Source organism: Emydura macquarii, unplaced genomic scaffold, assembly GCF_026122565.2.
Source record: "Emydura macquarii macquarii isolate MOO-44397 ecotype Brisbane River unplaced genomic scaffold, CSIRO-AGI_Emac_v2 contig_1644, whole genome shotgun sequence".
In the NCBI taxonomy this organism is placed as follows: Eukaryota; Metazoa; Chordata; order Testudines; family Chelidae; genus Emydura; species Emydura macquarii.
In genome coordinates, this window is record NW_027131781.1 from 27,433,538 (window position 1) to 27,445,849 (window position 12,312).

Genomic DNA, 12,312 nt, shown 5'->3' on the forward strand with positions numbered 1-12,312 from the left:
GCTCAGTAGCTACATTGCACTCCTGTGTCACCCCCACACTCATGCTGGGCAGATTGCTTCTCTGTTCTCTTCTCTCCCCGGGGTGCGAGCCCTGTCCCCTTTGTGTGTGGTCCTGCTCCACCTCCCCATGTGCCCCCCTCCCTCATGGCCCCAGCTCCGCTCTCAGCCACCTGTCACCATGGGGGCTTTACCCTCGTAGCCCTTGGGCTGTCCCAGACCCCCAGCTTTCTTTATGGGGGGTGCAGCCGAGGCGTCTCCCTAGCAGGCCGTCTCCTCCCCTCCCCATCTGCAGCTGCTGTCTGCTACTGAGCTCCCAGGCGAGGGCCCTGGTCAGCACTTTGCCCTCTGCACCGCCGCAGAGCGGCCTGGGGAAAGCAAGATCCACAGCTGTGGCCAGCGTGCTGGGCGGGAGGGCTGGGCCCTAGCTCAGTGCTGATCCCAGCTCCCACCCACGGAGCAGCCAGGCCTGGGCTGGACGTGCAGCTGTTTGCCAGGGGGCCGTGGGTGACCCTGTCTCCTTGCCTTACAGGCATGCTGGTGGTTAACGTGACCTGGAGGAACAAGACGTATGTGGGCACGCTGCTGGACTGCACGCAGCACGACTGGGCGCCCCCCAGGTAAGCATGCGGAGGCTCCGGGATTTGGTCCCTTAGGCCAGGGAGCCTCGACAGTCGCGTGTCCTGGCATCTCTCTGGGCTCCCCAGAAGGCCTCTGGAGCTGCAGTGTGCACAGACTGGCCCTCGCTCGGGGACAAGAACAGAGGTTCTTCCTTCTGCTGGGTCCCGCCACCTGCTGCTGCTGCTGGGCCACTGAAGTTAGGGTTGGCTCAAGCCATGCATCCTGTTCCCGGCGCGCCATGGCCCACAGCAGGCAGAGCCCGGCGGTGGGAAGGCCCCTCCGTCGCACACGCAGGGTGGCCAGACCCGATGTGGGATGGGCTCTCTGATGGGGCAGCCGCGTGCTGTGCTAGTCAGCTGCTGCTCCCCGCTGGCCCTGCTGGGGAAAGCTCAGCTCAGAGGCAGGCTCTGGTGGTTGCTTTGTCTCCAGAAATCGCGCTGAGTTGGGAGAGATGCAGGGGGTCGGTAAGTGACATGCCCAGGGTGTCTCAGCAAGGGAGGCCGAGGACCAAGGGTTTCCCCAAGCGCCTGGGCCCTCACTCGCTGCCTGACCGCCGTGCGAAGGCTAAACCTGTCCTGGCCTTGGTGGCCTGCGTGGCGGGGCTGGGGATAGACGGTGCGGAGGGCGTCTGTCAGTGGAGGGGTCTCCAGCTCAGGTAGACCAGGCCATCGCATCCTAACCCAGGTGTCCCTCCCCGCCTGGCCTGGGCAAGAGCCCTGGCAAGGGGGCACCTCCGGTCGCTTTCCAGGGCCCCCATCTGCCACGTGCGTGGGGTGGCATTGACGGGCCGCGGAAGCAGCTGTGTCTGACTGTCCTCAGCGGGGGCCCCTGGCTGGGGGTCAGTACGTGGGGCGGACTCCTGCCCTTCCACCGACTTGTTTCATTCCCTGGCAAGTGATTGTCTGGTGCCACGCGGCCCTGTGCCTGTCTGTCGCCAAGTCTCTCCGCTCCCCCCGGCTCGTGCTGAAGCTGTCCTGGCCGGTGCTGTTTGCACTGCAGACCCCACGTGGCGTGAGCCAGTAGCCCGTCATCGCCCCGTTTCAGTTCCTCCCGGCCAGGGTCTGTAAACCACCTTGCAGGGAGCGCGGGGGGGCTGTGGAGCGCGGGGGGAGCCCCATGCTCTGGGATGACGGCGCGGAGCCGAGCGCGAGCGGCTGACGTGGAGTGTTGCATGCTGGGACCGTTGCCCGCGCCGTCCTGTGTGGCTAGTGCTGCGAGCTGCGGCTGCTCGTGACCTTGTTGTTTCCTCCCCAGGTTCTGCGACTCTCCGACCAGTGACCTGGAGATGCGGAACGGCCGGGGCCGGGGCAAGCGCATGCGCCCCAACAGCAGCACGCCGGGGAGCGAGACTGCCGCCGCCTCGGACAGCAAAGGGACCAGCAACAGCAGCAAGACCCGGGCAGGAGCCAACAGCAAAGGGCGCCGGGGCAGCCAGACCTCCTCAGATCACCGCCCCCCACCCGGCGGCGCTGCCGAGGATGTGAAGGCCAGCCCCTCCTCGGCGAGCAAACGGAAGAGCAAGCCCCTCTCCGACATGGAGCTCAACTCCAGCTCGGAGGACTCCAAGGGCAGCAAACGGATCCGTACCAACTCGATGGGCTCAGCAGCTGCGCCCCCGGCCGGGGTCAAGGCGGAGCCCGTCGTCCTGGACAGGAACTGCCCCTCTCCCATTCTCATCGACTGCCCGCACCCCAACTGCAACAAGAAGTACAAGCACATCAACGGGCTCAAGTACCACCAGGCCCACGCGCACACTGACGACGACAGCAAGCCGGAGGCGGACGGGGACAGCGAGTGCGGCGAGGAGCCGCCCCTTCACGCTGACGTCGGCAGCTGCAATGGGGCCGCGGGTGCTCAGAAGGGCTCCCTCTCCCCGGCTCGATCGGCCACGCCCAAGGTCCGGCTGCTGGAACCCCACAGCCCCTCCCCATCCAGTAAGTTCAGCAGCAAGGCCCCCTGCAAGAAGAAGCTGGGGGGAGAAGGCGACGTGGACCCCGGAGCCCTGTCCAATGACGGCTCTGAGGACGGCCCCTCGGTGGTGGATGAGACGAGCAACGACGGCTTTGACTCATTAGAGAAGAGGTGCCTGGACAAGGACAAGTCCAAGAAGCCAGCCAGCGCGAAGCCAGAGAAGATCCCTTCCAAGAGTTTGAAGTCTGCGAGACCCATTGCCCCTGCCATTCCCCCCCAGCAGATCTACACCTTCCAGACAGCCACCTTCACCGCCGCAAGCCCCGGCTCTTCTGCAGGCTTGACCACCACCGTCGTCCAGGCCTTGCCCAGCAGCCCCCAGCTGAAGCCCATCCAGCCAAAGCCCACGGTAATGGGGGAGCCTTTCACCGTCAACCCTGCCCTGACCCCTGCCAAGGACAAGAAGAAGAAGGACAAGAAGAAAAAGGAGCCCAAGGAGGTGGAAAACCCCCTTACACCCGGGAAAGTCTGCCGAGCGGAGGAGGGCAAAAGCCCCTTCCGAGGGGAATCTGGTGAACTCGGGACCAAAGGCGACGGACTCCTGAACGGTTCGTCTGACCCGCACCAGAGCCGGCTCGCCAGCATCAAGGCCGAGGCGGATAAAATCTACAGCTTCACGGACAACGCCCCAAGCCCTTCCATCGGAGGGACCAGTCGGTTGGAGAACTCGGCCGCCGCCCCGGCCCAGCCCCTGACCCCGTTGCACGTGGTTACCCAGAATGGGGCGGAGGCGGGCTCGGTGAAAACCAACAGCCCGGCCTATTCGGACATCTCGGACGCGGGGGAGGACGGGGAGGGTAAGCTGGAGAGCGTGAAGGCCAAGGACCCGGAGCAGCTGGTCAAGGAAGGTACAAAGAAAGCGCTTTTCCCTCCCCCGCCCCAGAGCAAGGACGCCCCCTACTACCAAGGCTTCGAAGCGTACTACTCCCCGGGCTACCCCCAGTCGAGCCCTGGGCCCATGAACCCCAGCAGCCAGGCTGCCGTGGAGAGCCAGGCCTTGAAGATGAAGAAGGACGAGGAGCCAGAGAGCCCGGAGGTCAAGGTAAAGAGTGAAGGCTGTGAGGAGAAGAAGGTGGAGCTGAGCAGCTCCAGCCAGCAGCCCTCGGTCATCCAGCAGCGCCCCAACATGTACATGCAGTCCCTGTACTACAACCAGTACGCCTACGTGCCCCCCTACGGCTACAGCGAGCAAGGCTACCATGCCCACCTGCTGAGCACCAGCCCGGCCTACCGACAGCAGTACGAGGAGCAGCAGAAGCAGAGGCAGAGCCTGGAGCAGCCGCCGCCCCGCGGGCTGGAGAAGAAAGCTGAGCTGGGCCTGAAGGAGAGGGAGGCGGCCCTCAAGGAGGACTGGAAGCAGAAGCCGTCCGTCCCTCCCACGCTCACCAAAGCCCCCAGCCTCACGGACCTGGTGAAATCTGGGCTGAGCAAGGTGAAGGAGCCGGGGGCGGCCGACATGGCCAAGTCGGTGATCATCCCCAAGCTGGAGGACTCCTCCAAGCTGCCCGGCCAGGTGGCCGAGGGACTCAAGGTGAAGCTGGCCGAGGCCAGCCACCTGGGGAAGGAGGCAGCGGAGTCCAAAGCGGGCGCGGACTGTGGCAGGCAGGCGGAGGTGGATTCTGTCCTCTGGTACAGACAGGTAAAAGCATGCACCCGGCAATGCGCTGAGAGCAGCGAGACGCTGGCAGGGCCTGCCCAGCCGGTGGGCAGAGGGCACAGACGGTCAGGGCAGTGCTTCCCGCCGGGCCGTGGCCCCATTGTCGGCGCCACTTGTCACAGTGCAGGGGGATTTACACCGGTGACGCAGCTGGCCAAGGAGCATGGGAGCTGCCAGCTGGGTCAGCAAAGCAAACCTGTGCGGTGCGCGAGGCCGGGCTGGGGGCAGGGAGCTGACTGACCACTGCTGGTTCAGGAGCGGCTGGGGCTCCCCGCGGGGCGCGTGCCGCACTGGCCACCTGAACGCTACCGGGTCACCGGGGGTCGGAATCGGGACGTGGAAATGGCGAGAACCTGGCAGAACCGCCCACCCTCTGGGGGAGACGGACAAGGCCGGTGGGGTCTGCTACTTTCACGCCCACACGTCGCTCCCCCTTTCTGCCCTCACCCTCTTTTTGCCTCCTGGCCCCTTGTTAAGGTTCCCATCACTTCGCAGGCCAGTGGGCGCTGGACTTGTCTGGCGGGAGCGGGGAGGGGACAGGCGAGGCCGGCAGGCACTGGACGTACCTGGGGGGAGCAGAGAGGGGTCAGGCCGGGCGATAGGCGTGGGGAGGGGCTGGCCTGGCGGGTGCAGGGAGGGGCCTGGCCGGAGGGCACTGGCGGGAGTGGGGAAGGACCCGGGCTGGCAGGCCTGTCTGTGTGATGCGGGGCGTTGGCTGCCCACCCTGCGTGGCGGCTCAGTGGCTCTTGGCGAAGGGCGAGGTGCCTGGCCCTTGTTGGCAGCATCAGTGGGGCAGCCCGAGGGGCAGCGAAGTGCTTTGCTGGGAGCGCGGGGAGACACTGGCTGGGGGAGGCAGAGGCCACGTTCTCCTTCCCCAGCCGCTGTCTGGCTTGCCTGGGGAGAGGCCGGCGCGGCTCTGACGAGCTCTTGGTTGACGCAGGAAGCGGAGCCCCGGATGTGGACCTACGTTTATCCTGCCAAGTACTCGGAGCTGAAGAGCGAGGACGAGCGGTGGAAAGAGGAGAGGGAGAGGAAGCTGAAGGAAGAAAGGAGCCGAAGCAAAGAGCCCGGTCCCAAGGAGGACAGCAAGGAGAGCACGAGCTCCGAATGCAAACTGACGTCCTCCGAGGAGTCCCGCATGGTGGGGAAAGAGCCCAGACCCAGCGTCCATGTCCCCGTGTCCTCGCCCCTCACCCAGCACCAGTCCTACATCCCCTACATGCACGGCTACTCCTACAGCCAGTCGTACGACCCCAACCACCCCAGCTACCGGGCCATGCCGACTGTCATGATGCAGAACTACCCAGGTATGGGCACAGCTGCTGCGCTGGGGGACGGCTGCTAGCCACGGGCCCAGGATTAGGATGCAGGCCTGGCGTGATGGCGAGCGCTCACCCCACAGGGAAGGGTTGGCGTCTGCTCCCTTCCTCAGCTCTGTCTCAGGGCCTGTCAGCCCTTGAGAGCTGGGTGGTCAGCCCCTGCATTTCGCCCCAACAGTCCAGCCACCAGCTTGGTGAGCCTGGGAGGATCCCAGCACCAGTGGCTACCTGCACACAGGGACGGGCGGACAGCTGCAGATGTGACCGCTGGGGCTAGGGTTGGGGCAGGCGGGGTTTGCCTGGCATCAGCGTGGCAGAGCGAAGGCGCGGCAGCTTTCAGTCGCACAGGGTGTGCTGCGGGGCAAGGGCTGGGCCTCCCACTGTCAGCTGTCCCGCTAGCAGGCTGGGCAGACATGCCAGGGTGTGGGGTGGCCCTGCTGGCTTGTGTTCCTGCCGGGTGGGAACTGCCAAGGCCGTTGTGCCTGATTCTGTCCCTGGGCTCAGCACCACCCGGCGGGCCTCAGGCGGCAGAAGCCCCCTGCCCGGGAAGCAGCCTGGGGGGTGGGGTTGGCACTGGGGTTCCCTCCCCTGGGCTCTGACTGGCCTCTCCCCCACAGGATCCTACCTGCCCTCCAGCTATTCCTTCTCCCCGTACGGCAGCAAGGCCTCCGGGAGCGAGGACAGCGACAAGGCCCGAGCCAGCCCCAGCGTGAGCTGCAAACCCAGCTCGGAGTCCAAGGCCCTGGACATCCTGCAGCAGCACGCCAGCCACTACAAGAGCAAGTCTCCCACGGTGAGGGGGGGCTGGGGCGGGACTTCCCTGGGCTGGGAACCAGCTGGAAGTGGGGCCGAGCCCCCATGCTGGGCAGCCAGCTGTAGAGACCAGGACCCATACTCAGCTTCCGCCGGGCCTCATCCTGGGGCTCCCCCTGGCCCGCCTGCGGGGGTTTGTGGGCACCCTCTCCTGCCCTGGGAATGACGCTGGTGCGGCCTGTCCCAGACCCGTCATAGGGACGCTTGGAAGGTCCAGGATCCCAGCACTGCGTGTGCTGGCCCATGGCGCCCTGGGCAGTAACTGCAGCCTGCAGGGCAGAAACCAAGGCCCAGGGCACCCAGTGAGTCAGTGAGGGGGTTACGCCGTCCCCTGCACTAACCACCAGGCATGGCCCTCCCCGGCCCCTGGGGGGATTGCTGGGCCCTGCTAGGGGCTGGGTGGCCCGGGCACGCCCAGGTTTCAGACACTGGGACACATTCCTTTGAGAAGGAGGCCATGGCGCAGCACAGGCCAGAGGCTGCTCCCGCGAATCGGCCCCTCCTACTGACGGACTCACTGGGGCCACACGCCGAGTGGCAAATGAATGGTTCTGAATGATGGCACCCCCGCAACCCCTTCCCCTGCCACTGGGGGGAGCCACCCGCCTCACTGCGGCGCCAACCTATCGGGCAGGAAGTGGAGCTGCAGGGCCCAGCTAGGGGCGCTTGTGGGGAAGACACGAATTGCCCCGGTTGGGCCAGAACCCTGCCCTGGGCTCTGCCGGGACAAGGCCGCCCTGGGCTGGCAGCCGCAGCGCCCCGGGCAGCACAGCAGGGCCATTGAGACGTGCCCCAATGAGTCCTCGTGCGGCCGTGTCTTGCCGTGGGGAGGCGTTTGTTGCCGGCTTGGCCGTGCTTTGGGCCTGGGCTCAGACAGGTGCATGGCTGGCTGCAGTTGACTCCCCGCGGTGCCCTGCCCACCGTGCCGGCCCTGCTGATCTCCTGGCAGGCAGGGCTCTGGCTCCCCTGCCCTCCTCAACGGCGGGGCTGTGCTTTCCTCTCCAGATCAGCGAGAAGGCGTCTCAGGAGCGGGAGCGCGGTGGCTGCGGGGTGGCAGGGGGTGGCGGAGGCTGCAGCAGCATTGGGGGAGCAGCAGGCGGAGAGAGGAGTGTAGATCGGCCCCGCACCTCGCCTTCCCAACGCCTGATGTCAACACACCACCACCACCACCACCTGGGGTACTCCCTGCTGCCGGCCCAGTACAACCTGCCCTATGCAACAGGTGAGAGCTGCCTGCCCCTCTCGACGGGCCAGAGATGCAGGGCGGGGGCAAGGGCATGCCTCTGCCCCTGGGGTATGGAGCCCTGAGAAGAGACGGGCTGAAGGGAGGATGGAAGGCTGGGAATCCCGGGGTGGGGCAGAGGGTGCTAGTGGTCGTGGATGAGTGGGGCAGAAGCCGGAGCAGTGGGCTATGCAGATAAAGCAGTGGGAGAGCGCCCCCCTCTGGCTGAATCTACATGAAGCAGCACCTGGAGCTGGCAGTGATGGGCTGGCCTGGAGCAGGGGAATACAGCAGCACAGTCCTCCTGATTGCCCATGGCCTAACCCCATTGCTGGGGGTAGGGCCCGTCTCGGGACTGCTCTCTCTGCTCAGCGCCGGGCCGTTCCCGTCCCAGAGCACAGCTCACAGCGAGCAGGATGAGGGGAACGTGGCTGAGCTGGTCCCGGCCACCTTCCCCGGTCACCATCCCTTCTCTGCTTCTCACTGCAGGTCTCTCCTCCACAGCCATTGTCGCCAGCCAGCAGGGCTCTGCTCCCTCCCTATACCCGCCTCCCCGGAGGTGAGAACGGTAAGGCCGCCGGCGCCACTCCAGCAAAGGGGGTTGGGGCGCGGGCAGGGCTGAGCAAACGTCACACATAGCGTTGGGGCGGCCGCCTTGGAAACAGGCCGAGCCTGGGGCCTCCAAAGCAGCGTGTGGAGCCAGGCAAAGTGTGGGGAGGGCCTGGCCTTGCTCCCCACCAGCTCTGCCCCTAGGTCCCGACGTGCAGCCCCCCGCTACAGCTCTGCCGGTGCCCCTCGGCCCCGACGTGCAGCCCCTGCTATCCCAGTCTGGGAGCTCCCGGGGGTGTGATGCTCGAGTGGCTGCTTTCAGGGCCCGTGTGAGCGGCAGCTGCCTCCTCTGCCCAGCCATCTCTGGGTCCTGGCTCCTTTGCGGCTGCCCCAGACGGGATGGGCGCCCCGTGGTGGATGCAGCGTTGCCACCGGCGTGATTTCTCCTTTGATGTTTTTCAGCAGAACTCGCCGTGATTGGCCAACCGAGGCTGTACCAAGTCATGTGACTGGCTCACGTGAGGAAGCGCTGGGAATTCCATTAGACATCAGTTGAATGGTGTTAATTGTTCTGTCTGACGTTCCTGCCCGAATCTGAGGCAGACTCTCCTCTTCCCTATCGGACACACTGAATCCCGCCCCTCCATGCCCCTCTCCGGGAGCCGGGGAGCTGGTACCTACAGGAATATTTATTCTGCTGGCTGCCGTCGCTCGGAGCGGAAGCGAAGGAGGAGGCTACGGAAGCACGGAGGGTTTCGGGTGGATTTGAATTCAGTGTCCCTTTGGAGGGCCCTGCTTTGCCAGGATGTGAGCCGCACAGCAGCGCAGGACACCGGGTGGCAGGGTGCGCCAGCCGCGGGCCTGATCACTGGCAGTGCTTGGCTCCGCGTGAGCACAGACCGGATCGCTACAGTCGCCTGCACCCGGCATCGCAATCCCAGGAAAGAAAGCTAGGGCTCGTTTTAGTGGTAGGAGTGCGCTAGATTACCAGCAGTGCACGAGTGGGTCAGAGCAGTGGGCGTGTCAGTGCGGGAGGGGGCATGCTCGAGGATGCATACATCGGTGCAGTATGTTGTGCGGCGTTCGTGCCCTTGCTCTGTTAAGCACGGTTGCCCGTGTTGGCTGTGTGGCGAGGCCTTGGGCACGTACCTAATGTGGGGTGAATGGGGCCACTGGCCATGTCTCTGCTAGAGTCAGGAAGGCACCTGTGGTTCTGGCATCTGGCCCAGCCGCTCAGGGCGCTCTGCTGCGAGGGGTTCTCTCCTCAGTCTCCCCTGCCCAGCGCCCCCATGAGCCGTTTCTCCTGCCTCACTCCCTCCTTTCTACTCTTCCTCCGACTGCCCGCTGCCAGCTCCTGCCCCTGCTGGCAGGGCCCACGGGTTGCAGTGGCAGACTGACCTGGATTTGGCACAACCGAGGCCCTTCAGTGGGGTGTTGCTCAATGCGCTCTGCCTCCCTGCTCCACCTGCAGGGTGATCAGCTGCGTAGCCATTCTGGCCTGGGCCCCCTACGCTTGCATGGCCGTCAGCGAGTGCAGCTGGGCGGGAGACCAGAAGACCTGATGCCAGCTAAGTAGGTTCTCCTGAGTTTGTTCAGATGCAGGTTGGCCAGTCCGTGAAGGTGGGGGAACGTGTCTGCTCTGGGCTAAAGACGCAACCTGCAGCAGTGACAGCATCTCTGCTGTGGGCTGCACGCTTTGCTTTCCTGCTGCAGGGCCTGTCTTGGCTGCACCAAATTCTAGCTGATTTTTGCAGAGGTTTAATTTCTGCTTTCCGAGCTGTGGCTGGCTTGGGAAGCGAGAGCAAGTGCAACTGGGCCGGGCGGGGGCTGTGCAACGCCTCTGCCCCACAGACACAGGTTCCCAGGCCGTGGACGTAGCCTAGTGGGAAACAAGCACTCTTAGCGCTTTGCCAGGCTCTCAGAGAGCCCAAGTGCTCCTTAATGATGCCCCATTAGGATCCCTCCCTGGCCTCCAGACAGCTTGCGGCTGCAGGGCACAGTGCCCAGTCCAGCTGCTGTTTTGAGGGGTTGATCTCCAGGAGTGAGCAGGCCCTCGCAGCTGATCCCAGCCAGCCTATTTCACCCCCCCCATTCGTAGCTTTCATGGTGAGGCTTGTGGGCCCGGGTCCCCCAGCAGAGCAGGGGCTGGCTGCCCCGTCGGCTCTCCCCGGGATGTCTCGGGTGCGCCAGCTGTGCCTTGTGTCTGGAGCGGAGCTGGCCCTGCCCAGGGCAGGGGGGAGTCGGGGTGTCACTCTGGCCGTCTGCGTGGTGTACGTGCCGTGCTCGCCCACGGGCGCTGTACATACTGTAAAAAGGAATTGTTTGCAAGCTGTTGTTTTGGTTTTTGTTTCTTTCCTGGTGGGAGGAGCCCCCCTGCCCCCACATACAATCGAAGAGACACGGTTTGATCTTCGGCCGCCCTGCTGTCCAATGAAGGTAGCACGTCTGCGCAGCCTGACCCTGCTCTGCATTGGACTCATTCCTTCAACCTTTTCAGTGTCTGTCAAAGAACCCGGGCGTTTGCTCTGCTGACGGCCAGGCTGGCTGCTGGACGGGAGGGTCCAGCCCAGCCTCCCCCTGCAGGGCAGGGCCAAAGGCTGCCTGGGCGCCGAGGGGAGGGCGTGCGCATTGTTCCCTAGGGTTCCTGGGAGTGGGAGGCTGGGAAATGCTGCCGGGGCCCTCCAGCACACTGGTCAGAGCAGCAAATGCACCTGCCACCACCCACAGCAGCTGCCCACCGGTCACTTGGCTGCTGTAATGCACCGGAGCCCAGGCAGTTTCTGGCGTGCCTAGCGGTGCAGGGAAGGTCAGATTGGCTGGGTGAGTGCGGACTGCCTTGCTGGGGGGCAGAGCCCCCTCCATGGGGGTCCTTGACGTTGCCTTTTTCTCTGTGTGTGGTCTGGGGAAAGTGGCATGAAGTGACCCCCTGCAGAGCCAGGTGGGCCGTGGAGCCTGGTTCCCAGCGGTGGTGAGCAGGACCCATCTGTGTGTTGTACCACCGAGGGACAGGTGGCTTCGTGATCCTCGTACCTTACGGTGGGATCGCTGGCCTGCCTCCCCCCCCCCGTGCACATCAGCTCCGGCAGCTGGGCCGAGCCTGGGATTGGCTAGAGCCGGACAGCGGCAACTCCTGGCTTAGCCGCTTGGCAGCATGGGGGGCCTGGCAGCCAGACTTCAGCGCGGTGGAGAACGGGAGGGTTTGGGCTGCCGGGACAACTTGGCGCCCAGCAGCTGGCAGCAATCACAGGCGGGGGACAAAAGGTTTCTTAGCCCCCTGTGGGTCCTGCCCTCCGCCTCCCCGTAGCAGGTCGTTAAAGCCGTGGTTTAACCCCGTTTGAGGTTTGACATTTTCCATGTTCCTGGTGGGCTCCGGCTGCAGCAGCCATGCCCCCTGCTGGGGCACGGGGGAGTCGGCCGGGCAGGGGCTGCCCTCCCCCTGCAGTCCCCTCCCTTGTAGCCGTGTGGTCAGCGAGTCGAGTTCCTCTCCCAGCACCGTGAGCAGAGGCCCAGCGGGCTGTTGAAGCGTTGATGTTCTAGCTCTTGTTTCCATTGGAGTTGCTGTGTTGGGTTTAATTTCAGTCTTCCTACTCTGCCCTTCTGTAAAGTGTACATTATTACCAAGCTCCTTGTTTTTATATATATATATATATAAATATATACACACAGACTGGGCTCTGCCTGCCTGGGCCATCCAGGCGAGGAGAGAGAATAAATCTTTTTAATAGACAATCACAAATGTCCAAGGGTTGCTTTTTCTTTTTGCCCATCCCCTACTGGGTGCCCGGCTCCGCTCCTGTCGGCTGCATCCCCCCAAGGGCTGCTCCTGGATTGAGGATTAGCAGGTGGACTTGGGTAACATTTGCTGTTTGTAGCAAAACCTTTGCTGCAGAGTGGCTGCTGCAGTGAGTGCCCACAGCCAGGCCTGCTGGCATGTGCCTCCGCCGTGCTTGCCAGGCCGGCAGGGAGCTTGTCTCAGCTGGATGTCCCAGGTGGCACCAACCCAGTCACCCCTGCCTGGCGGCAGAGCTGGGCAGCTCCTAAGATAAAGTGCCAGGTGCCACATCGAGCATGGCATGAGCAGACTGTGCCTGGCGGATTCTGGAGGTATCGCTAATTCCCACGGACTGTTGCCCATCTACCTAGATGAGGACGTGGAGTGGGAG

At 64.5% G+C, this 12,312-nt stretch overlaps 1 protein-coding gene across 2 annotated transcripts in view; it reads left to right on the forward strand.

Moving 5' to 3' along the window:
• Positions 1 to 10,477, forward strand: part of ZNF609 (zinc finger protein 609) — a 121,816-nt gene extending 111,339 nt beyond the window's left edge. Inside the window, exons 5-11 of one of the 2 annotated variants that reach the window (XM_067556028.1) lie at positions 530 to 617; positions 1,873 to 4,228; positions 5,187 to 5,553; positions 6,183 to 6,358; positions 7,384 to 7,600; positions 8,090 to 8,168; positions 8,612 to 10,477. In XM_067556028.1, the coding sequence (XP_067412129.1) occupies positions 530 to 617; positions 1,873 to 4,228; positions 5,187 to 5,553; positions 6,183 to 6,358; positions 7,384 to 7,600; positions 8,090 to 8,163 (3,278 nt within the window). In that variant the 3' untranslated portion in view covers positions 8,164 to 8,168; positions 8,612 to 10,477. The remainder of the gene's footprint in view (positions 1 to 529; positions 618 to 1,872; positions 4,229 to 5,186; positions 5,554 to 6,182; positions 6,359 to 7,383; positions 7,601 to 8,089; positions 8,169 to 8,611) is intronic. The other variant, XM_067556029.1, reaches the window with a different exon arrangement.
• The last annotated feature ends 1,835 nt before the right edge of the window (positions 10,478 to 12,312 follow it).